Below are 25,714 nucleotides of genomic sequence, written 5' to 3'. Positions count from 1 at the left end.
TCCAGTTCTTGTCTTCCATCAACAAAGAAGTAAAGAAAAACAACAAAGCGCTGCACAAAAGGTGTGAGCTTGGATTCAAAACAAACAGCCAATGAGTTACACAAGAGACAATTGATTAGTTTGAAAAGGTGACCGGTGGGCTGCTGCTTAACCTTCACCTTGGTCTCTCCTCATTACAATAACACATAATAAACGCATGCCTTTTATTCACATTGCAGACACATACAGACACACGTGTGAACAGAGTTGTTCCTGTGTGCTTTTGTCTCTCTCTTACACGCAAACACTCTGTCTTCATAGGTATGTGTAACATCCTCCCTCTGCTGCTGACAGCAGGCTCCACCCTCCACAGAGGACAGGCTTGTTGACCTGGGAGGAGGAGAATGCTAAGAACAGGAGGTGGGAAGTCGGGGGTTGGGGTGGGGGGTGGCACGAAGCTGAATTTCAGTTGTGCTGGTGGTGTTGGAGGCACGGCACACTGGGCAAAACCACATCGAGGATCAAGAGAAACTGACGCACATGGGCTTTGAATGGACCACTCTAATAAACAGTTGTGACTTACAGCCCAGAAAGGACAGCATAAGAGGACCTGCACACACTCTGCCTTTGAAACACCGGCCAGGAAAAAGTTGCCAGGCTTTTTTCAGCCCTGACAGATTCATTGAGTCAGCTGATGGAACGCTGAGGAGTGTTTGAGAACCCTGAAGAACTGAAGGTTTTAACCTGGGAACAAAAATACAACATTAGTAAGTAGAAATCTTTACTTTGTCAGAGGTGATTTATTTGAACACTGATTTGTATTGAGTCATTTTGGTATTTTTATACTATCACCCAGGCAAAAAAATATATTTTTTATATATCTTTAGTGTTTTTCATCTTCTGTAAATATGGTTGATTTGATTTAGTGACTAAAATATTTACCAGGTCAGTGTCCTGAAACATGTTAAAAAAATGTATTACAATTTGCTCATTGACCAATCTAGGTCAGCCCTGTTTGTGTTTATGTTTGAATGAAAACGTTGTACCATTCTATGTTTGTGCGCATTGTTAGTATAAATCAGCTTTTATGTTTCTGCAGTATATTAAACCAAAGTCGTGCTCTCATCATCAGTGTCCTCATTAATCTCAACATTGCCTTGTTTGAATATCAAGTCTTTTGCTCTTAAAATATTACATCAGAAATAATTTTAGGAATGAAATAAAACAGAATAAAATGTGTTATTAAATATTATGTATATTGAGCTTATACAGCAGATTAGTTTTTAGTTTATCAGTAAGTCAGGATTTTCTGTTGATCATTTGTTGCTCTTGTTAAATATGATGTATTAACATATAATTACATTTATATAATTTTACCAGCATTTGTTAACACAACTAATATTTACATACATCGTATAACAAAAAAAGAATCTGACATTAAATCAGACAAAATGTTTCCTGTTTTGAGTCAATTAGGATGACCACATTTCTTTCTGTTTGCTAAATGCCAGAATAATGTGTGGAGAATTTCCTTAAATTCAGAAGTTTACATACATTTCCTTGGAATTTGGTAGAATTGCCTTTGAAGCTGTGTGACTTGGGTCAAGTGTTTAAGGCATCCTACTGCAAACTTTTCACATCCATTTCCTGTAATTTTGGCCCATTCCTTCCTGACTGAACTTAGATAGATGTGTTGGCTGCCTTGCTCACACACACCTTTCATGCTCTGCCCAAAAACATTGTTTCGGGCTGAAATCAGGGCTTTACAATGGCTACTCAAAAACATTGACTCCGTTGTCTTTGAGCCACTTTATACCCACTCTGATAGTATGTTTAGGGTCATTGTAGATTCAGAAGGCCCTTTTGTGCTCAATCTTTAACATTCCGGCTGATATCTTGATTTAACATTTCCATGTATTGTTATTTTTTCATGATGCCATCTATTTTGTGAATTGCATCAGTCCTTTCTGCAGCCAAACACAAAACAATGCCCACAATATGCCCCCTTACTTTACAATTGGAATGGCGTTCTCTTCCTTAAGATGTAATGGTCGTTATGGTCAAACACTTTTCATCTGATTTTATTTTCATCAGACCACAGGACATGTCTACAAAGATTAAGGTGTTTGTCCCTAAAGGCATTTGCAACCTTTAATTGTTATTTTTGTGTTGCTTTTGGAACAGTGTCTTCTTCTTCCCTGAGGACAGGTTTCATTTCATTTAGGATAATGACCCTCCCTAACAGGTTTCCACAAGCATCTTCACATTGTCTTTTGCTTTTACAAAAGTGTGACTGTTTATACTTGTGTGTAATAATTTCAACAGATGAATGTGGCACCGTCAGGCATCTGGAAACTGTCCCTACGGATGAACCAGACATGTGGAGGTCCACTGTTTTCTTCCTGATATCTTGGCTGATTTCTTTTGATTTTTCCATGATGTCACATAGGAAAACAGTGTGTCTGAGGTGCTGCCTTAAAATATATCCACAAAGATGTTTGTTAAATTATATAAATTCATTTTTACATCGATGTATATTCTTCGATTGCACATTTCCACCTGGTGCTGGAACATCAAAGTAAACATTTTAAAAAACAGCTATAACAAGTTTCCAGATTTAAGCGAAGGAGTATGAAACGGCATGTTTTGGTCAGACATTAATGTTTAATTTCAAGAAATTCAACACAGAGCTCTCAAACAATTCCTCATGTACAGCTGACTGACCTCTATTGGAAGTATACTGTGCCAGTTCCTCCTCCCTCAGAATGTGTTTGTCTAAGGTTTTCCATGGATTACAGACATGGATTACAGACAAGCACGAGCAGTGGTGGGTGGGTGGGCGGGGGGGGTCCTGCCAGGTCGTTCATGTGAGCCACTGTTGCATGTAATATTAATGGATTGTAATGATGACGCCTCCTAATGCTTTGTCTCTTACCCAAACAAAGAGTGAGAGAAACAGGACACATGTGAGACAACCTACAATGCACATACAGTGAGGTAGGTGACCAACGCATGTTGCTTAGTTTGCAGTTGCTCTTCTTTTCCTACTCATGTGTGTATGTGTGTGGTTTATGGGTTTATGAGTATTTCTTGGAAAATGTGAGTTTCCTGTCTGTGTTTCTAGGGGAAAATGAAATGACATCAGAGAGAGATTTGTAAAGTGATAATCACATGATTGTCACAGTGAAAACATGCATCTTTCTGTCAGAAAAGTGTCTGAATGGTCTAAATTAAACTGTAAAGTAAATTTATCTGGCTTGTCAGTTGAATCAAGAAACCACAGTAACCAAAAACAGGAAGCTGATTTTTCCTGTAAAAGAGCAATTTTTCTAATAATGTGTACAAAATCAGCTGCTTGATTGTGGACCCCACCAGGAATAATCGCAATCAACACCGTTATTGTTAAAGTTAGCTTGGTCTGGTTTCTAAAAGGGAATCATTCCATCATGTGGTGCAGGTCTGACGATATCAGCTGCCAACCTCTAGGCTTATTTTAGTTGAAGTGATAACACTACAGCTTTCTTCTTAGTCTGCAGGGGCGATGCTCTGAATTTTACATCAGCTGCGTGACGTCCAGCTTTGTGTAAGGAGCAGGTTTGATGTTGGTGCACTAGTTAATGATACATAACAAGAAAAACAGCCCATGATCTCATGAACAGACATTATCAGTAATGATAAGAGGACTTGAACCCTCTTCTGCATCTGACCTCCCCATTGGCTGGAGGATGAAAACACACTTGCTGCCTATATTCCAAATGCAAGACTCAACTGAGCCCATTTGAGATGAGGTTTGGCATTGACCCTAATAAATGTGCCCAATGAGAATTGGTCCCACATCATTAAAAATTAAAAGGCATATATCACCATTTTTACAACTTTTCTTTTGCAATTGTGTTTGGACTTGTAGCTCATTATAGTCATATTCATTTTCATGTGGAGAAAGTGGAGAGATATATGTAACAAAAAGCATGAAAGGAAGCATAAGACAGCCTTGGGCACAGCTCACACTTACCAAAAGAGTGATACTGTAACATTTGGAGAACCAAATTCTGGCATCAGTGCATAACTCAGTGGCCACCCAAAACGTAAGTAGCGATAACACAGTCTTCAGCATAGTGTTAAGATTGACATGGTGATTAATCCACTGAAGAAGAGAAAGTCAGGAGAAATGTTGTCGAAAGCAATAGATTGGAGACCTAACAGTCTGGCACCCTACACAGGGATTTAAAATCACTCTGCGGTAAGCCCGGTCTTCCTGTTTTTCAACACAGTGGTGAATGCGAAAACCTAAGACTCTGGTTGCATTCAGGTAAATGTAATATCTACTGTGGTTCTGAGCAGCATACAGGTCCTTCTCAAAAGATTAGCATATTGTGATAAAGTTCATTATTTTCCATAATGTCATGATGAAAATTTAACATTCATATATTTTAGATTCATTGCACACTAACTGAAATATTTCAGGTCTTTTATTGTCTTAATACGGATGATTTTGGCATACAGCTCATGAAAACCCAAAATTCCTATCTCACAAAATTAGCATATTTCATCCGACCAATAAAAGAAAAGTGTTTTTAATACAAAAAACGTCAACCTTCAAATAATCATGTACAGTTATGCACTCAATACTTGGTCGGGAATCCTTTGGCAGAAATGACTGCTTCAATGCGGCGTGGCATGGAGGCAATCAGCCTGTGGCACTGCTGAGGTCTTATGGAGGCCCAGGATGCTTCGATAGCAGCCTTTAGCTCATCCAGAGTGTTGGGTCTTGAGTCTCTCAACGTTCTCTTCACAATATCCCACAGATTCTCTACGGGGTTCAGGTCAGGAGAGTTGGCACGCCAATTGAGCACAGTGATACCATGGTCAGTAAACCATTTACCAGTGGTTTTGGCACTGTGAGCAGGTGCCAGGTCGTGCTGAAAAATGAAATCTTCATCTCCATAAAGCTTTTCAGCAGATGGAAGCATGAAGTGCTCCAAAATCTCCTGATCGCTAGCTGCATTGACCCTGCCCTTGATAAAACACAGTGGACCAACACCAGCAGCTGACACGGCACCCCAGACCATCACTGACTGTGGGTACTTGACACTGGACTTCTGGCATTTTGGCATTTCCTTCTCCCCAGTCTTCCTCCAGACTCTGGCACCTTGATTTCCGAATGACATGCAGAATTTGCTTTCATCCGAAAAAAGTACTTTGGACCACTGAGCAACAGTCCAGTGCTGCTTCTCTGTAGCCCAGGTCAGGCGCTTCTGCCGCTGTTTCTGGTTCAAAAGTGGCTTGACCTGGGGAATGCGGCACCTGTAGCCGATTTCCTGCACACGCCTGTGCACGGTGGCTCTGGATGTTTCTACTCCAGACTCAGTCCACTGCTTCCGCAGGTCCCCCAAGGTCTGGAATCGGCCCTTCTCCACAATCTTCCTCAGGGTCCTGTCACCTCTTCTCGTTGTGCAGCGTTTTCTGCCACACGTTTTCCTTCCCACAGACTTCCCACTGAGGTGCCTTGATACAGCACTCTGGGAACAGCCTATTCGTTCAGAAATTTCTTTCTGTGTCTTACCCTCTTGCTTGAGGGTGTCAATAGTGGCCTTCTGGACAGCAGTCAGGTCGGCAGTCTTACCCATGATTGGGGTTTTGAGTGATGAACCAGGCTGGGAGTTTTAAAGGCCTCAGGAATCTTTTGCAGGTGTTTAGAGTTAACTCGTTGATTCAGATGATTAGGTTCATAGCTCGTTTAGAGACCCTTTTAATGATATGCTAATTTTGTGAGATAGGAATTTTGGGTTTTCATGAGTTGTATGCCAAAATCATCCGTATTAAGACAATAAAAGACGTGAAATATTTCAGTTAGTGTGCAATGAATCTAAAATATATGAATGTTAAATTTTCATCATGACATTATGGAAAATAATGAACTTTATCACAATATGCTAATTTTTTGAGAAGGACCTGTAGTGCCTGTGATGTGCACAGCCATTGGGACTTCCTTTTCTCTAAACAACTGTTTGCAGTAGTTGTTTATCAGCAGTGAATGAAAGCAGCTGAAAGTCACTTTCCTACACATTATCAGCCAGTATTTTATTTGAGGGGTTTTATCTGAGCTCTAGCAATGTGGCTGTCTACAGATAGCTTTATCACAACAACAGATCTTTTAGCCCCAAAAAGTCACTTTAAGCTAGTGCTACATCTATGAGGGTTGTAAAGGAAGTAAAATATACTAATATGCTATTTGTCAACATACAAAAATGGTTACTGCTAGTGCTAATTGTTGTGGATAAACATGCAGGAAGAATGTTTAGGAAAGGAAGTTTTAAACTGATAAAATCTGTTAACATTTGTGTCAATGTTTTCTACTAACAGAGGAAACATGAGAAGTACAGAAAACACATAATCTCACATTAGAAACATAATGCTTCCCCAAATCCAGTTTAATCGATTATCCGCTTGATGGTTCGGTCTGGTGGAGCTACAGGGCTGTTAGTCTTTTTGTCACACTCAAACATTTCAGATCATCAAAGTAATGCTATTATTAAAGAAGTATAATCTGAGTAAACACCAGAAGGAGTTTTCAAATGATGCTTTCAATAATTAAGGGAAAAATATTAAGGTCACGCTACAGCATTTAATTTGATTCATAATCTGGACATTGACAAGGTCAACCCAAAACTTTAATTTTGCTTTTCTTTAGCCATTTAGAAGTGGAGTTGCTGGTGTGATTTGGATAACCGCTCTATAAACCAAGTGAGCTTGAAGTATAGGTGACAAACTGACGTTCTTCATGATTTTCAGCTACAGAGCAGAATTCTTGGTTCCATTTATAATGACAAGTCTTCCAGGTCCTGAAGAAGCAAATGAGCTCCAGACCATCATACTATCACCACTAGGTTTTACTCAAGGTATGGTGTATATGTCTGAAATACTGTGGTAGTTATCCTCCTGATGTTACCTTTGAAAATGTTTCACTATTGTATAATTAGTCCACAGGATAGTTTCCTAAAGTTTTGGGGATCATCAATATGTTCATTTTGGCAGATTTTTGTCTCTTATTATTTAATTATGAACACGGATGTCATACAGAGCTTAGATATTTTTCTTGGTTCTTTTGTGACCTCCTGGATGAGCCGTCAATGCGTTCTTGGAGTAATTTTGGTAGACTGGTTCACCATTGTTCCATGTTTTCTCCATGTATGAATGATGGATCTGACTGTAGTTTACTGGAGTCCCAAACCTTATAAATGGCTTTGTAACCATTTCCAGACTGATTCATGGAATGTATCTCCTACAAGCTTAAAAGCACAAGCAAGATGTCATTGAGGATCATTCAGAAGGCGAATTTACACTGAATGTGAGTGGGATGGCGAGGATCTGATGATATATGTGGGTTCAAAGATGAAACTGTGGTCACAGCTACTTTATCATGCAGATGAAATGTCAGCCGTCCAAACTGGTGGCACCACATGACTCATCCAAGCCTTTATTCAGTAAAAATCTTTCAATCCGTGTGTAAAGTGCCGAGCTATATAAAGGAGAGCTGCATATGATACTCCCAGTGATATGGTTATATCAAACATTTTGGATGCTTTTTGTGTCAATCGTGCTTTTTCCTGCTGCCAAACTCTATAAATGAGAAGCCATTTATCTTCCAATAACTATTAGGTGTATCAGAGGCATTTTGAGCTGTGAAGAGAGATGAAGACGCTGGATTGTCTGGGGAAGAAGTGAGTTGATGAAAATACGAGGTGAGAAGAAAACCAGAGAGGAGGAAGAAGAGGAGTTTAGACAAGGAAATTTGCAGCGTGTTGTTGTGGTTCACGCTGGGCTACTAATAAGGGCTGAGAGGTTCCCATCAATCAGACCGACTCAGACCTTGTCAACGGAAACTAATCAAGGGACTGACAAGCACAATCAAGACGAGCAAGGCAGCAGGGGAAAGTGATTGATTTTTAATTATGTTTGGATTACAGCACCTAATGTGTGAAAACCTGCTTGTTGGCAACTGGCACAAAAAACTCTTAGCTAAAGGGACTAAAAATTATATGGATGAAGGTCTTTAATATAAATACCCTATAAACATTACCGCATATCTCACTAAGCCTCTGTTTTATAAAGTAAATCTGGGTTTAAGAGATTGTTCTTTAATAGTCTAAAACCTTTTATTTTCCTACCATACAGACAGACAGACATATGTACAATCTTGTTTCAAGATGTTTTAAAGTCTCTCTACAAACACTAACAAAATTTGCCCAACTTTTTAACTATATTCAATTTTTAAAAAACTGTATTTATGACAAATCTTGTTGTTTTCTGACATAAGACATATATGCAAGCCTTACGTCAAAAAACCTTTGTAGCTTTGTAGCCGTTTGACAGGTTTATTAATGCTGTTCTGAGAGGAAAACACATTTTTTAATATTCTTAATTTCAGCTTCTCAACAATTCGAGACCTCCCGTCTACTGTTGTATTATGTTTTCAGTTTGGAACAGAGTTCAATAGCTGAAAAGCCATTTTAACACCTCATCAATTTTTGTCACTGAATGTGCTTTTGTTTGACTTTTGATAGTTTTTGTTTGTAGTGATATAAAACATTTTACCTCTTATTTTGCCCCACATCACCAGTTGAGAGGTGTGGTGCTAGCTTAAAAAAATCTCTACTTTTATTTCTCTTGACGTTTGGATAATTTTTTATTAAGTTTAGTAACATGTGTGAAACTTATTACAGTCTGTTATTTTTAAACTTCTACAAAGTTCTTGAAACAAACATGTCAACAGTTGTAGTTTTAACCTTTCCCAGTTGTGATACTTTGTCCCAATTTTCAGTCAAGAACTTTTTATACAACCCAGTCTAGTTTCGAGAGTAATAAAAAAATAAAAATCTTTTATTTTTTACAAAATCACATGTGCCACATTTATTGACACCTCTAACAATTCCAATGATTAAATAGAACTGAAGAATTTTATAATTTAATTATAAAGAAAATCCTCATCACAATTATCAATAATAACAACAACAACAATAATAAGAATAATAATAATTATTATTTTAATCCTTTTTCCTAATTTTCCATCTATATAATAAAGCATTTTCTTGTTTGCTTCAAAACCTGAATATAAGCATAGAATTGTGTTTCCGTAATCTTCAACATTAAACAAACAAAATAATATAAGATATCTTTACATTTGAATAAGTTGTGTTTTCTCTTAGGGTTATATTGGTTTTTCCTGCTGTTCACAAATTTTAAATGGCAGGCATGGTCGGCTCTTTGGATTGTAAAGGTCCCTAGCCCCTGGCTCAAGACTGTTAAAATTAGTAATGTATTACTTTTTATTTGCCTGGGGTATTTATGACCTAGCACAAATGCCCATTCCTCTTAGCCCCTCTTCAGAACGGTAAAGACAATAACGCATGCTGTTCAAGCAAGACAGCTGTACGTAAATGGCTACAAGGAATTATTTTAATCTGCAGATATTTTCAGTCAGAGAAATACTAATTTGAACTGTGACAAACAAGGCTGGAAGAGGATCACCACAGACAGTGAAAATGGTGGTTAGGAAGATTAAAAACATCAACAAAGCTCACCGGCATCTTAGGGCTACTAAGTCTTTTTTAACTGCCGTTTATCTCAAGGGATTTGTACACATCTTAACAAAGGGTGCCAACAGTTGTAGCTTGTGCTCTATGTATCTTCATATCACAACACTTTGACAACCATGTTCACCTAAAATCTGTGTATTTAGGACATTTGGTCCTGAATTTTCAGGCTTTTTTTTATCTTGGCATAGCCAGAAAATGATGTAATTTTAGAGAATGACCAAAACATGTGGGAGAAAATAATGAAATGATGTGAGGAGCAGATGCTTGTAATGTTTTTATGCACTTTTAACAATCTGTTTCTGTCTGCCTGAGGCTTTGTGTGCTTGGGCCCCCCATGCTGGAAGGCAGCGTAAGACAGAAGAAAATGGATGGTTGCACACTAGCTAGCCTGTGGGGAGGAAGGTGGAGGGAGGGTTCAGGCTGTGTGGGGTGTCCAGCTCTATCATTAATCAGACTGAAAGCTTTATAGTAAAGATTGGAAGCAATGTAGTGGACTAACTACTAAAAGCAGTGTTTACAGTCCATCCAGGGTAGGATAATTTGAGCTTTATATTAAGCCAGTCGGACAAACGGGGATTGAGACAATGTGTTTGGAATACATTAAACAACATCCGGTATGGTTCTGCAGACGTGATGTTCTTTCACCATGCAGAGGCGAGTTTCCTCTTTGAATATGGGAAATGCGAGCTGCAGAAGTTTTCAGCTGTGCACAGCTATCTTGCTTATGAGGTAGCTCACTGAGTGATTAGAATTCAGTCTGTGCAGATCTCTGTGATGCACAAGCAAAGCAAATGAAGCTGAAGCAATTAGATAAAAACACATTGTCCTTAAATTTAGAACAGTGGGAGCTTAAAGTGAATAAGGACATGATGCACACATTGTCAGACATCTTTTCTCTTTTGCATGTAATTAATACATTGATTTTATTAAACTTAATGGAGTTAATTTGATACTACTTAAATGGTCTTTACTCTCGTTTGTGACCTCCATGTACCCTATTTACGTATGTTACTAAAAAACAGGATTTCACATGAGAAATTACTAAGTGCTCTCTCAATTAAAAGATGCGCTGTTGTGATTGCTTAATACGCTCCTCTATTTGGCAGGATTGTGACGCCATAGTCATATTTAATAAGATTATTTATCGGTTCAGAAGGAGCACTGCAGCTCTTATAAATGAGCTCATGAATTATGCTGTAATTACAGAGAAGGATATGAGTCCGACCAACACAAGGTCAGAGGATCCCCTGGTGGGGTAGAAGACCTTGCTGTGTGAAGAGGAAAATAATGAAAATATATTAAGAAGACATTTTAAAGCTCTTTATTTAAATACTATTTAGAGAAGAACTTAATGTTTTATATAAATAAAAAAACGAGGGATCATAAAAACCAGAGGTGTATTTCTCCCTCCTTCCACCTCTCCAACGTCCTTTTGGGCACAGAGAACCAGATGGCCTGCTCTATCATGCATACATCTTGGAAAATCCGAATGCCAGAGTCATTACATAAGACTGGGGGCATTATAAGCTCTATTATTTTACACAGCTGTCTCTGAGGGGGCAATTACTTGCAAATTGGTCATTAGGCCTCAGTGTCTCAGTGACAGTAACCTCATAATGGAGTATTAGTCACATTTGATTGCTCAATATTATCACCGGTTGGTTCAATGTTATATTTAGGGGTGGCATCCATTCATGAAAGACACAGAAGTCGTTAGCTTGGAATGAAGCCAGTCCGATCACACCTGGTGACAATTTAAGGGACATAGACCTGATAGAAAGCTCCAGTGTAACCGTCGTCATGTCCATTTTACTGGTAAACCTGCCCCAGGGTGTCTCTTAAGAGTCCTAATAATTGTTCTCATGAAATTTCAACAAAATGTTTCAACTGTTAATCAACAAAGGGCCCAGAGATATGCTTTAAAAGATTAAAGAAAAGTCAAACAGTTTGGAATGAAAAGGTCAAGGAAAAACAAAGTAACTAGGCCCAATACCCTACTAATAGATAGGAGTACATATAAAAATGAAATGCAGAAGTTCAGAACACTGGTGAAAAGCAAATCTATCTGTTTCCAAGTCCAGTTTAAGTTTATGACAAGTCAAGGGCACTAGAGTACATGTTTGTAATTAAAAGACTGCAAGGTGTACAGTGCTGTGAAAAGTATTTGCCCCCTTAAAGATGTCTTCTTTTATCTCTTGTTTTGTCACACATTAATGTCTCAGATATAATGTCTGACTCAGATGATCCAAGTTAAAAAGGAAGTTTCAAATGATAATTTCATATGTAAAGAGGAAAAATCTTTCCAAATCATTATGCAAAAATATGATTGTCCTTGTTATTTCAATGTCAATTTATTATTCAATTTTCCCAGTCACACCCAGTCCTGATTATTGCTAGATCTATATATTCAAAAAAATCTCTTAAATTGAACCTGTCTTTTAACAAAACCAAAAGTCATATCTGTCTTGAAAGGGTGACAAGCATTTCTAAAGCTTTGGGACTTCATCAAACCACAGAGAGAGGCAATTATTCACATATGGAGAAAACATGGAATAGTGGTAAACCTTCCCAGGAGTGCCCAACTGACCGAAATTACTCCAAGCTGCATCAACAGCTAATCCAAGAGGTCACGAAGGAACTTCTGGACAACATCTAAAGCACTGTGGACTTCAGTTGCCTCATTTAACATCAGTGTTTATGACTTAACAATAAGAAAGAGACAGGGCTAGAATGGCAACCATTCACTGCAGACCAAAAAAACACAAATGCACATGCAACAAGACATCTGTGGACTGACCAGACAATGGTGTAAAGTTTTGGAAGGTGAGAGTCAATTATATCTGGCATAGAAATAACACAACATTGCAGAAGGCAAAAATTCCTCCACAGAGATTTGGACTCATTATCAGCTGTGGTCATCATAATGGCACAAATAGGTATTATTTTTAGTGGGCTAATTCTTTTTAACATAGGGCCAATTTGATTTGAATGGCTTTGTTTCCTCCTCAATAATAAAAGAAAAGAAATCGTGTTTAAAATGACATGTTATAAAATGCACTCCGTTTATCTTTGTCTTATTTTCATTTTTGAAACAAGTTGAAATATTTAAGTGACAAGATTTTTAGATCTTGTGACCACTATGGCTTCAAGTATAGCCACATCCACAACCTCCATGTTCCCCACTTAAAAATATTCCGTAACAAATACATTTTTTGGGCTTTATGTCTCTTCGCTCCAGTCCCTTCATTTGTCCTCACATCCTTCAGTCTGCATGCAGTTTATTTGACCAAGTTTGAACCCCCACCCCAAGCTACCCATGACTCTGTTTCTCAAATTATCATCTTACCCCTCTCAGCTTTACATTCTTTTTGGCATTTATTTTGAAGCAAAGAAAAATAAACTAAAAGTTTATTGCGATCAAGAGCGAGTGTGACATGATGGGGGGAAAAAGAATGTATGTATGAGAGAAAGCTTCAGAGAGGGGAACAAAAACAAGGAAAACAGGAATGTCAAAGGAGGGGGTAACCATGGGATGAGAACGATTGAGTGCAGAGGTGAATGAATGCAGACTGGTGGGATAAAGGGCAAAGCAGTCAATTAAACCTTGAGAAACTTTAAAAAGTAAATAAAGTTAAGACTTGCGTCAGAAAAAAAAATGAAGGTTTTGAAAGATGGAAAAGCAGAGAAGCTGAGGAGATGTTAAACAATCTGAGACAGTTTTATGAAGTTTTGGTTCCATTAAAAACTTCATAAAGCCTGTCAGGAAAATCTATTTGTGGAGCATAATGTGAAAATGTTTCTTATGCTCCAACAACAAAGACAAAAAAAGTATCTGTGGTCAGTCTTCATTGTTTATAAAGGTCCAAGCGTTTTGTGATTCTCAGCTGTATAAAATGGAAATCACAAAAAAGCACCCAAAGGACTCGGCAAACACAACTAGTTTTCATTTGGGTAATTTAATAATGTGATCTAACATGATACTTGTGTCATGATAAGACTGAGCCTTCAGAGGCTTCTGAGCATGCCCAAGTTTATCTTCTGCTTGTCATGTTCTGCCGGAAATAGTTTTGATAAGCAATAAACACATTAACACTTTGCTTGTTTTCTCAGGAATGGAAAGGATCAGTGTGGAAACAGAGTGGAATGGGTTAGGTCTCTCCTCTCCGGACGCTGCAGGAAGAAACAACTACTCCTTGTTTGTTACTGAATTGAACTCGTTCAACATTTCTCGCAGTGGAGGGTCCCTCTTTGGGATCTTCCCAGAGAACGGCTCCAACACCACACCTGACACCCTGCCTCATCCCAAGACCAGGGACCAAGGCCTGGCCCGGGCTGAGATCGCCGTTCTGGGGGTGGTGCTGGCTCTCACCACGCTGGGCAACGGCTTCGTATTGTGGGTGCTTTTGAGGAGGAGGAAGCACAATGCACCGATGCACCTGTTCATGGTCAACCTGTGTGTGGCTGACCTGGTGGTGGCGCTCTTTCAGGTCAGTTCAGGTTTAGCCATTGTCAGCACATAGAAATGTGACAAATTGTTTCCTGTTAGCAAATCAGTGAAGTAAATAAGTTATTAATTAGATAAGCAAGGAAGTAGATTAGTAAGGTAAATAATCAGGTAGATGAGTAAGTGAATAAGTAAATTAGTACAAAGAAACTCACAAAAAATAAAAGTTATTTAATTACATTAGTATTTAATTAGGGAAGTCATTAGGTAAATACATAAGAGAGTAATAAAGTAAGAAAATATTTGAGTAATTAGGTAAATGATTAATTTGGTAATAACAATGAAGTTAAGAAAGTAATTAGAATAGTCGTAAGTAAGGAAGAAAATAAAAACGTAGCCAGGTCATTGAACATAAAAAATAAATCAGGTTGGTAGTTAAATAAATTAGCACATAAGTAATTAACTAAGAAGGACATTAAGTAAATATTTGGGTAAATATGCGGGAAAAAAATTAAGTAAGAAAGAAAGTGTGTAAGTGAGTCATCAGGTAAATAATTAGCAAATGACTTGGTAGGTACATATGTACAAAAGAAAGTAATTAGGGTTGTATATAAGTAGGCAAGTAAATAATTAAGAACATAAGTAGTTTTGTACAAATTAAGCAAGTAAGTAAGTTAGTGAACAGACGATAAAGTAAATAAATAAGTAGGTAAGTAATTAACTAGACATAAAAGAAAGGGGCTAACTGACAATCGGGGTAATTAATTAGGCTACTAAGTAAGTATGTAAGTCAGTATATACACACACACACAAAATAAATAAATAAAATGTTTATCACTATAATCTTGTTAAATGTATAAACCAATGTTTGAATCTTTAGTTTATTAATGGTTGATGTGCACACTTGTTCATCTCTGATCTATCCTCATCATCTTCAGTGTTGCATAGGAACAAAGGTCAAAGGTTGGAGCCTACTGCGTGGTTTCCAGGTTTATGGTTATCAGCTCACATGGCTGTTTTCTCAAATTACAACTGGTTTGTTTTGAGCTTCTGAGGACTAATTTTATGTGAAGAACAAGGAATATGTTATTTTAGTGACTCCATCCAGATCCTATTAGCGCTGCGTGTGTTTGCATAAAATACTGGACCTATTCTGTAATTCTTAGTGTCTTTCGCCATGAACTAACTTTATTTGCCAAGTTAACATCTGAGATCCTGGCAAAAATATTTCATCATGGCTGTGTTTTGTTTTGTTTCTTCTTTTACCTTAAAACTAAACAAAAATGAGTTGTTGACTGGTTGTGCTTATTTGTTGATGTTTTCATCATTATGAGGAACACATTTTGCAGACTGCTCACTCAGAGCAGATGTTCTTGATGTGTACCAAAAATAATCAGAGCAAGGATGCCAGCTATTTTGCGTGCCAGAATGAGGCTTCTCTGGTGGAAGGTCTGTTTTAATAACAGGTTTTGTTTTGGATAAGCCAAATTGAACCAATCTACCCCATCACATCAATTCGCAGTGGTAATGGTGCATGCAGAAGACACTTAGCAAGCCAGTTCAAATACTGTTCTGATCTTTGTAGCTTTAGCCGCATGCTGATAAGAACCTCGATGTAATGATTACGATTTTTATAGGTATGCTATGATAATGGTTGTTGTCAATAAAATGTATTAAGAGCAGGTGTAGCGCTTTGCAAAAGTATTTACACCTAATGATTTTTTACATTTTGTCATGTGACACCCACAAACAGCAATGAACACCATTGAGATTTTATCTGACAGACACTAAGTAGTATATAACTGTTTGGTAGAAGGCAATGAATGGTTTTCAATTTTAAATCAACTTATTTATTTATTTGTTTTATAAAATAAAATTTCTTAAAAGGGTTACATGCATATGTAGTCAGCCCCCATTACACAGTTACCCAAATTAAAATCCAGTGCAACCAACTGCCTTCATATGTCACCTAATTAGTGCATAGAAGAAAAGAAGGTGCTCTGGTCAGATGAGACCAAAAAATTACCTTTTGGCCTATATGCAAAGCACTATGTGTGGAGGAAAACTAAATTGCATATCCCCCAATGCATAAATAAATGCTGTGTTCGGTGAAACATGGGAGTGGCGGCATCATGCTGTGGTTGATGGGGAAGTGGATGGCGCTAAATACACAGCAATCCTGGAAGAAAACCTGTTAGAAACTTTTTCTTCTACTTCACAACTACGATACAATACAACTTTGTGTTGGACTGACACAACAATTGGAATAATGTACAATGACTTTTTTGGATGCAAAACTAAAATGAATTATCTGACAGTTAAACAGTTAAAATGGCACAGTTTTGTTGATTTCTTTTTAATGTAGTTCAATATAGTTTAGTTTTTAAAAGTCTAGTCAAAAGTTGACCCTGAAGCTTCACACTGGAGTTTAAGGTCATTTGTTTGGACAGTTTTCAGGTGCATATAAATAGACTTTTGGTGTTAAAGGCAGCAGGGAGGTGTGTAATCCACTGCAACATTGTGATTTACTGATGTGCGTCTGGATAAGAATAGGAGCCTGTGGCACAGAAGGATAAGTCTTGCAACAGCGATAACACCCAGTATCACCTGAGTTGACCTTAAATTTTTTGTTTATATATTTCTGCACCCCAGCACAAAAACAATGCTTCAAACCAAGTTGTAACTAATGTCCACCCATTATGGTTTTTTAAATGTTTGTTTCCAGGTTCTGCCCCAGCTGATATGGGACATAACAGAGAGGTTTCAGGGGCCCGACTTGCTCTGCCGATCTGTCAAGTACTTGCAGATTGTGGGGATGTTTGCTTCCTCCTACATGATAGTTGCCATGACAGTCGACCGGCACCATGCCATCTGCTGCCCACTGCAGGCCTACCGCGTTGGGTCTATGTCCCACTGGAACACCCCTGTGATGGTGGCGTGGGGCCTGGCTCTGGTTCTCAGCATACCACAGGTAGGTAGGGATAAGCAAACAAAATCTTTTATACACAAAACACACTCACACACATGTTGAAATAGAAAAATAATCCGTATTCAGGCGTCCACACCCTGGTTTTTAAAGAGCAGCTCAAGGTGTTGGTTTATTTTTAGCTATATGAGGTCACTACAGCTCAGGTGACTGAAAATTACCTTGTGTCATGTCTGTGGGAGTGCTGACCACAGGTTCTTGTTCTGTCAGGTGTTCATCTTCTCCCGCTCGGAAGTAGCTCCGGGAGAGTTCGAGTGCTGGGGTCACTTCACTGAGCCATGGGGGCTGAAGGCCTACGTCACCTGGATGACCGTGGCCGTGTTCCTGATGCCAGCCCTCATCATTACCATCTGTCAGGTAACACTGGTTGCACCTGCTGCTTCCCTGCAATGTGCACTGAATATTGATAACAGGATTACATGTTCAGGGCAACCTCATCAGATAATGATGCATGTGGCATGAATGAAATGCGAGGTACACTTGGCAGCCATTGTCCAATCACCCACGGGATGCTGCAGTTGGTGTTATGTGGCAGACAGGCATTCTGGACTGCCTCCCACTGGTCCTGCTCTATTTGGGGAAAGATATTTCAAGAGTCTGGCCATTTCTCCCTAATTAAAACAGCGCTTGGAGGTCCGTGGCTGAGGCAACAGCCCACTCTGAGACCAACCTGCCAGGAGGTGGAACATATGCGATCTCAGCCAAACTTACAATCAGTGACCCATTTCTCAATATCGCCTTCAAATCAAGAATATTTTTAAATTCAGAGGCTCTCAAAAGGGTACATTCCCCCGTTAAAATGCTAGTGTATTTAATTTAAAAAGGAGGCAATGATAAAATATTACCAGACTTCATACATAAAATACGATGTTTATTCTCTATAATTCAACTAAGAACAAATTTCTTAGAAGGAAATAAAATAAGTGCAATAACCCCTAAAAGTAATATTTACTGAACCGCCTTTGACTTAGCATTCAGCCTTCTTTACCAACATCCCACATCTTGACTTCACAATATTTGCCCACTCTGCCTTGCAATGTTCTGCAAATCTGTCAGACTATGAGAACATCTGTCATCCACAGCCCTCTTTAGGTGACTCCACATATTTTCTCTTGAATTTAGTCCTTGATTCTGCCTTGGCTATTTCAAAACTTCAATTTTCCTCTCATAAAAACATTTTTTTGTTGCTCTTTAATATGTGTTTCAACTCACTGTGGTGCTGAAAACTAAAATGCCTCTTCATCCTCAACCTCAAGCAGACACCTGAAGGTTTGGAGCAGAACTGAATGGCAATTAGAACCATTCAGAATTTTATACATTTTTTTTTGTGCTTTGTTTGCGGCACTATTGGCATTCAGACAGTAAGCCGACAGGAAAGGGGTGGAGAGGGGGGAAAGACATGCTGCAAAGGACGCCGGGACCGGGAGTCGAATCCGCGACGGCTGCGTCGAGGACTGATACCTCGGAACATGGGCCGCGCACCTTAACCCCACGACACCGCCACCCCCCAAAATTTTATATATATTAATAAAATCCCCAGTTCCATCTGATCAAAAATAATCTTAGAGCATGATGCTGCCACCACCATGTTTCACTGTTGGAAAGGTTTTTTTTGGAGGTGTTCTGTGTTGTCTCCAAGCTTCTTTCAATACTTTTAGAGAAATGTCCAGTTTTTGTAATGTCACTGTTTTCATTCATCTCCTCCAATTATTGCTGGCTGGTCTTCATTGTGTCATAGCATATAAATAATGTTGTGGAACGTTTGTGCTCTTCTCCTGACTGGTACCTGACTGGTTATACAATGAGATCCTTTTGATCCTGTGTGGCCTCTCCTCGAAGTGGGAACTATTGTCATAGCTAAAATATATAAATGTATAAAAAAATTTTAATCCAATTGGGACAGCTTAGATTTGTCTCTGGTTAATCTGATTTAATATAATTGGTAGAAGTTGTGAACTCAGAGAGACTCAATTCTATGACTGCATCAAAATATGCTTCAGCAAAGTTTTTGTTTAAAGGTGTCCACATTTATACAACCAGTTTATTGCAACATTTAGATTTTTACAGTCTTCCTCTCACAGATATTCTTGTTTCAGATCAGCTATTATTAACAATTATTCATATTAAAGGTGGAAAAAGATTGGGAATGAGTCATCATGGTCTCATTTTTACATCCCAGGAATGTGCCCACTTTTAAAGGCCACTGTAATCAGGAATATAGAATCAAAACCTGCAAAAACACTGAACAAAGTTAATCTGACAGGTCATAAAATCTCTCTTAAAGCTTTTTTGATTTTCTTTTTAAATGAAAATGGAGCAGAAACAAGAGGTAGAGTGGTTAAAAGGAGGTCCATAAAACATTTCACTGCAATAAAATTTCATGGACACCTTTCTCCAAGGCAATAAAAGTATTATCCTGTTAAGTAATTTCTCAAAAAAGATTCGAAGATAGTTTTATTGTAGACGATTAATGCCAACATAGTCTCTCTTTGATATCCTTTCAGCATTCAAATTCTTTCTCTGCTTCTGGCACGTGGCAGTTGTAAAACCCATCTGGTTTCCTTGCATTAAACTGCTGCTATAAATATTGTCTTTCAGATAAGAATCTTCCGCGAGATTCACAACAACATCTACTTAAAGTCAGAGAGGATAATGATGGCTGAGCTCAAGAGGAGTGAAATCCTGTTTCGCTTTCACGACCTCAGGAAGGAGGATGAGCGGGTGAGGGACAGGGGGAGACAGGCACATGGGAGAGGAGGAGGACAGCTACTAAAGGACAAAACTGTCCATGACTGCGAAGTGGGAGAACATTATGACTACATGCCGTCTGTTATTCAGTATAGTAGCTGCTGCAATGAACATCAGACAGCAGCAACATCACTGTCGCAGGAGCAAATACTGAATGGCTCAGATTTCCGGGAGCCCTGTGTCAACTCTCCCCGCTGCTCAATGGACTATGCCCCGCCCCCACATCAGGTTACTCCACCTCCCAGTATCACTAAAGCCATGTCCAAGACAGTGAGGATGACCCTGGTCATAGTGCTGGTCTACACCATCTGTTGGTCGCCGTTCTTCATTGTCCAGCTGTGGGCGGCCTGGGATCCGGACCCTCCAGACCAAGGTCAGTGATGAACATCATGTGAAGGTCCAGTCCCCCCTTGCAAAAGTACTCCTACCTCTTGAGATTTTCCACCCTTTGACACATTAGAACCACAAACTTCAATGCTATTTTTGGGGCATTTTATTTGATAGACCAACACCAGGTAGAGCATAATTATGTAGTGTAATTTAATCTCTAAAAAAATCCTGATGTTCTGTGAAGACCCCAGAGGTTTTTTGGAGAACATTAGAGAACAAAAAGATTTATGAAAACCAAGGTACACACCAGTAAGCTCAACAATAACTGCAAACACATTGTGTCTCCCCCAAAGTAAGAGACTGTCAAGCAGAGCCTTATCCAAAGTAAAAAAAACAAGAAATCCATGGTAACTAGAGCTGCAAAGCTATGGAGCTCAGGTGGAATAGTCTGTGGACAGAACAACTATTAGTCAAGTGACAATAGGAGAGCCATAAGAAGTCCAATGTAGGGGACACAACAAACATGTTGAAGATGACCAAAACTGAACTTTTTGGCCTATAGCTAAACACTTTGTGTGGCAGAAAAAAATGACTGCTTACTACTGTGGACAAACCAACCCACTGATGAAACATGGTATAGGCAGAATCATGCTGTGGGATGCTGATTAGAGTTGATGGAAAGAGCTAAAAACAGTGCACAGGATCACCTTCCAACAGAACTTACAACTAAACATACAACCAGAGCTACAATGCATTTGTTTTATATCAAAGCATAGAATGGCCTAGTCAAAGTCCAGAACTACATTTAATTGAGAATCTGTGTCAAGTCTTGAACGATGATGTAGGAAAACTTATTCAAGTCACAGTAGTATTTGATTCAGACACAAAAAAGCAAAATGAAAAACAAACATCTGTTTCCAGGGAGTTAAAGCGAAGGCTTGATGTTGTTTTGTCCCAGATGGATTAGTTCTCCTCAGCCATGTTAATCCTTTTAATTGCTTTAAATGGGCAATCCATTTTGTCACACCAGAAAAGCCAAAACCAAGTGATTATGTTAACCAGCAGCAACCTCCCATCGCTGCTGCTGTCCGTCCTATTGAGAAAGGATCCCTCATTATTCCAAGGACCATTTCTTTTTCCAAGAACAGGCTTCAGCTCAGATGATGTAAAAGGGAATGAAAAACAATGTTTTCTTTGACCTGCAACCAGAACCCCCTGGTTCACACATCACACGTCTCTGTAGATTTTAGGCACAAGCACAGTTTGTTGATTGATTTACTGGCATCTAGAGATGGTGTAACCAATGAAGGCTGGTCCCACCAATAGCTGTGACATAGTATGGGACGAGTGGGTGAATAACAGTAAATAACTTGTTTATATCCTGGCTAATTTTGCACCACAGCCAGGTGTTCACATTTCATTCCCAATGATCCGTGCCAGCATCTTGCACACGTTGTCAAAAACACACAGGTGGACACACAGGATGAGCCACGTAAGCTTGTACGCACACATACATGCACATGCATAAGCAAAGTTTAAATATGAATGAGTCCTTCCTGGCATGCAGCTCCACAAACACACACAGAGACACGCAGATGATTGTTATCAGCTCTGCATTCAAAATAGCCGTTTCACCATTTTTGCTGTTCCTGAGTGACCAAAGCAAAATAAACTATTCTAGTCATTATATAAACAACTTATTAATAGATGCAAATCAAAATAATAAGAAGGAGGAACATACAGTTTTTTTCCTCTGGAATATTTATAATCATGATGGAAATAAACAAAAAAATAACAACCACACATGTTTTATATTTAATCCAAACTGTTCTTAATAGTTGTGTATGTTTCTGGAGGAAAAACAATGAAATATAAACTGTAAACCATCGACCCCTCACTTTGTACTGTACTGCTCAAAAAGTATTCATACTGCTAGAAATTTTTCAGTTTGCCATGTATATAATCAAAATATTATTTACAGACTTTTATTGGGATTATATGGAATAGATAAACACAAAGTAGCAGGATTGTGAGGTGGAAAAAATTAAGCCCCTTTTACTCTGATATGCCTAAATGAAATCCAGTGGAACTAATTGCTTTCAGAAGACATCTAATTAGTAAATAGATTCCACCTTTGAGTAATCTATTCTCAGCATAAATCCAGCTGATCTGTGAAGACCTCAGAGGTTTGTTAGACAAAATTAGTAAGCAAAGAACATCATGAAGACCAAGGAAGACATCAGACAGATCAGGGATAACTGCAGACTCACAAACAACTGACCGCTCACCTAAACTGAAAACCAGGGCAAGAAGTAGCTAAGAGGCATTTGGTAAATCTGGAGGATCCGTGGAGGTCCACAGCTCAGGTGGGTGCGACAAGACAACAATTAGCTGTGCACTCCACTAATCTGACATTTGTAAAGAGTGGCAGGAGGAAAGCCATTTTGGAAGAAAGTCAATAAAAGTTTTGTTCAAATTTATTACAAGCTATATACGTTATGCGGCAAACATGTGGAAGAAGGAGGCCAGAACTGAAACTTTGAGCCTACATGCACAATGCTATGTGAAAACAACGTCACCATGGTAAAACATGGGGGTGATAGAATCATGCTGTGGTGATGCCTTTCTCAGCAAATACAGGAAAACAGGTCAGAGTTTAATATCAAGATGGATGGAGGAAAGTACACAGTAATCCGTGAGAGAAAACTGAAAGAAACCCTAAACACAGAGTTAGAACTAAAATTAAATGGTGTAGATTAAAGTCTATGAATGACCTAGTCAAAGTCCAGACCAAATTCTAACTGACAATCAGTGGCAAGACTTGCAAACTGATGTTGTCCATCCAGTCTGACTGAGCTTGAGCTGCTTTTCAAAGAACGAGCAAAACATTATGAAATACATTGAAGTTTCTAGTTGCAATATGACAAAATGAGGAGAGGTGTTCTAATACTACAATACATCCATGCTCTCTTTTCCTGTATGTATGTTCTCTGCAGGAGTGGCCTTCACCATCCTGATGCTGCTGGCAAGCCTGAACTCGTGCACCAACCCGTGGATCTACACAGCTTTTTCCAGCAGCGTGTCCAGAGAGCTTCAAAACCTGCTGCAGTGTCGGTCACGACTCGGCCGACGGGGCTCACTCCCTGACGACTCTACGGCCACACACACCTCCACCACTAAGGACAACCTGTACTGACAGACACCGCTTAGATGGAAATGTACACACTTAGGCATGCTTGAAAATATACAACACCATGCTGCAAGGACCAATGCTTCCGCTGCTGGGATCACCATCTGCAGCATCTCAGCTTGAGAACAGCCTGACCTCTACCAGATGTTTGCTTTGACAAAGGACAGCTGTACCCTCAGCAGGACATCCATCTGTACTCACCTGTCTTCTCTGCCCCCTCCCTACTCACCGGAAAGATGTAATTGACGATGTCAACACCACGCGCAGTACAGTTTCTCAGTGCATCTGCAATGCAAAATGACCTGGAAAGTACAGAGATGTTCACTTCAGCAGCTATTGGCTTGGATAGCTTGGAGTGATTCAGGTGAAGAAAATAAAAAGAAAACACTGGCTGAATCCAACACAGCAGAGAACACCAGGAATGCAAAGGATGGATTCCTGCACTGATATCCTCGTGGCATGCCTAATGCACAAAGAAGCAGACAGAGCTGTGAATCCAGAGGAACCCAAACCACAATATGACAGATTGCCACGGCTATGAGTGGGGTCCTAAACCAAGGTGAACAAATGTTTTTTTATGTAAATGAAAAATCAAACTTACACTCAGTTCACTCTGAAGGATTTCTTCAGAAGGTGAACACATATTCACTCCTGAGGCTGGAGCATTGGAGTAAAAACAGAGCCCTGTAAGAAGCTGCAGAGTAACACACATAAAAACTATCAACCACGAGGGGGAAAGAGAAAAGCAGAAATGGACAAACAGATTTTCCAAGAGCGACTGGGACGCAATGATGTGGCTGTATTTTGAGCAAACAGACAAGACTTTCCAATGCAGACTTGGGAAGAATGAAACACAAACACTATATTAAAGAAGTTACATTCCACGTGCAGTACAGCCAATGTAAAGTCTATTTATTGAACACGTATGGCACAACAAAAACTACCTTTTATTTAAAAGCTGAATGTAAATCATTGCCTGTAATGGTGTTTTGGGGGAAACGGATAGATGTCAAACCAAAGTTTTATCTAAGCAGGTCTTAACAGTAACACGCTTCAACAGACTTGAAACTAAACCGTTCTGCTATGGAGGGAAGAAAGTCCACATAAAGAGTGAAATGAATCCAAGTCCAAATCAAGTGCCTGGAATGAGTTGTAGATGTTTTCAGAGGGGCCTCCGTGAACGTTTTAATCTTCAAATGATGTCAGCTGTGTTATTCTTAGACAGAGCTACCATCAGAGCAGGGATCATAAGACTTGTTATATCACACCATGAGCCATTTATATATTTTACTTTTTTATTTGTTTTCCAGAAGAATATTGTCACTTTCCTAAAATAATGGCCTAAGTTATTTTTTCAAGTTTTTTAGGAAACAAAAAAAACTTTTTCACCCAAAAAGATAGTAACAACAAATGAGTGTTGACACAACCATTTCTTATGGTCCTTTTTATTAAGCTACATATCTTTCTCAATTAGATCACATAATGTGGAAAATTAAAAGAAAAACAGTTGATGAGGTACTCTTTAAAAAGAAAGAAAAGAGTTGACAAAAAACGGTGACTTGTTACAGCCACAAGTTCTGGAGCTCTTGTTTGTTGCTAAATGCTAGCTTCATAGCTACTTTGTGGACAAAAATGCTGAATGAAAGACAGAATTAAAATACTAGATATCTATGCAACATTTAATGCCTTTATCACTTACCAATAGGGGATGAGCCCTGAATTATGGAAATGGCTTCAGTGTCTGAGTAAATTTGATTTTTTCCTGACGCGGTTGCCATTTTAAATGCCTGTAAAACCATCACACTCTTGACATCAGGCATGAAGTTGCATGACCTCCTCAAATGAGGATTTAGACAATTTTACAAGAGGTGGCCAGCATCATGAGGAGATGATTTAGGTAAAAAAAAAAAAAAATTTGACCAAGAATGACTTAGGCCATTATTGCAGGAAGGTCACTACACATATATATATATATATATATATATATACATGTATACAGTACAGACCAAAGGTTTGGACACACCTTCTCACTCAAAGAGTTTTCTTTATTTTCATGACTATGAATATTGTAGCTTCACACTGAAGGCATCAAAACTATGAATTAACACATGTGGATTTATATACTGAACAAAAAAGTGTGAAACAACTGAAAATATGTCTTATATTCTAGGTTCTTCAAAGTAGCCACCTTTTGCTTTGATTACTGCTCCACACACTCTTGGCATTCTGTTGATGAGCTTCAAGAGGTAGTCACCTGAAATGGTTTTCACTTCACAGGTGTGCCCTGTCAAGTTTAATAAGTGGGATTTCAAGCCTTATAAATGGGGTTGGGACCATCAGTTGTGTTGTGCAGGAGGTGGATACAGTACACAGCTGATAGTCCTACTGAACAGACTGTTAGAATTTGTATTATGGCAAGAAAAAAGCAGCTAAGTAAAAAA

General features: G+C 38.8%; 1 protein-coding gene across 2 annotated transcripts; it reads left to right on the top strand.

Moving 5' to 3' along the window:
* The first annotated feature begins 446 nt into the window (after nucleotides 1-446).
* On the top strand, nucleotides 447-25,304 carry LOC124873287 (vasopressin V2 receptor-like). Of its 2 annotated transcripts, XM_047373863.1 has the most exons (7): nucleotides 447-746; nucleotides 2,925-2,976; nucleotides 13,686-14,062; nucleotides 16,745-16,990; nucleotides 17,216-17,362; nucleotides 19,604-20,126; nucleotides 23,080-25,304. In XM_047373863.1, the coding sequence occupies exons 3-7, from the start codon at nucleotides 13,688-13,690 to the stop codon at nucleotides 23,277-23,279; spliced, it is 1,491 nt and encodes a 496-aa protein (XP_047229819.1). In that variant the 5' UTR covers nucleotides 447-746; nucleotides 2,925-2,976; nucleotides 13,686-13,687; the 3' UTR covers nucleotides 23,280-25,304. The 2 variants fall into 2 exon arrangements, with proteins under 2 accessions (XP_047229819.1, XP_047229897.1); XM_047373941.1 differs by lacking the exons at nucleotides 447-746; nucleotides 2,925-2,976 and having other exon boundaries at nucleotides 11,434-14,062.
* The last annotated feature ends 410 nt before the right edge of the window (nucleotides 25,305-25,714 follow it).

Source organism: Girardinichthys multiradiatus, chromosome 1, assembly GCF_021462225.1.
Source record: "Girardinichthys multiradiatus isolate DD_20200921_A chromosome 1, DD_fGirMul_XY1, whole genome shotgun sequence".
Classification (NCBI taxonomy): Eukaryota; Metazoa; Chordata; class Actinopteri; order Cyprinodontiformes; family Goodeidae; genus Girardinichthys; species Girardinichthys multiradiatus.
Note: the sequence above shows the minus strand (reverse complement) of the source record. Positions and strands in the feature narration are given on the sequence as shown.

Bases quoted from the DNA above. Each gene is read 5' to 3' on its own strand.
- LOC124873287 (XM_047373863.1), top strand. From the start codon at position 13,688: ATGGAAAGGATCAGTGTGGAAACAGAGTGGAATGGGTTAGGTCTCTCC. The intron at 14,063-16,744 runs GTCAGTTCAGGT...GTTTGTTTCCAG, and splicing joins TGGTGGTGGCGCTCTTTCAG to GTTCTGCCCCAGCTGATATG. The intron at 20,127-23,079 runs GTCAGTGATGAA...TGTTCTCTGCAG, and splicing joins TCCGGACCCTCCAGACCAAG to GAGTGGCCTTCACCATCCTG.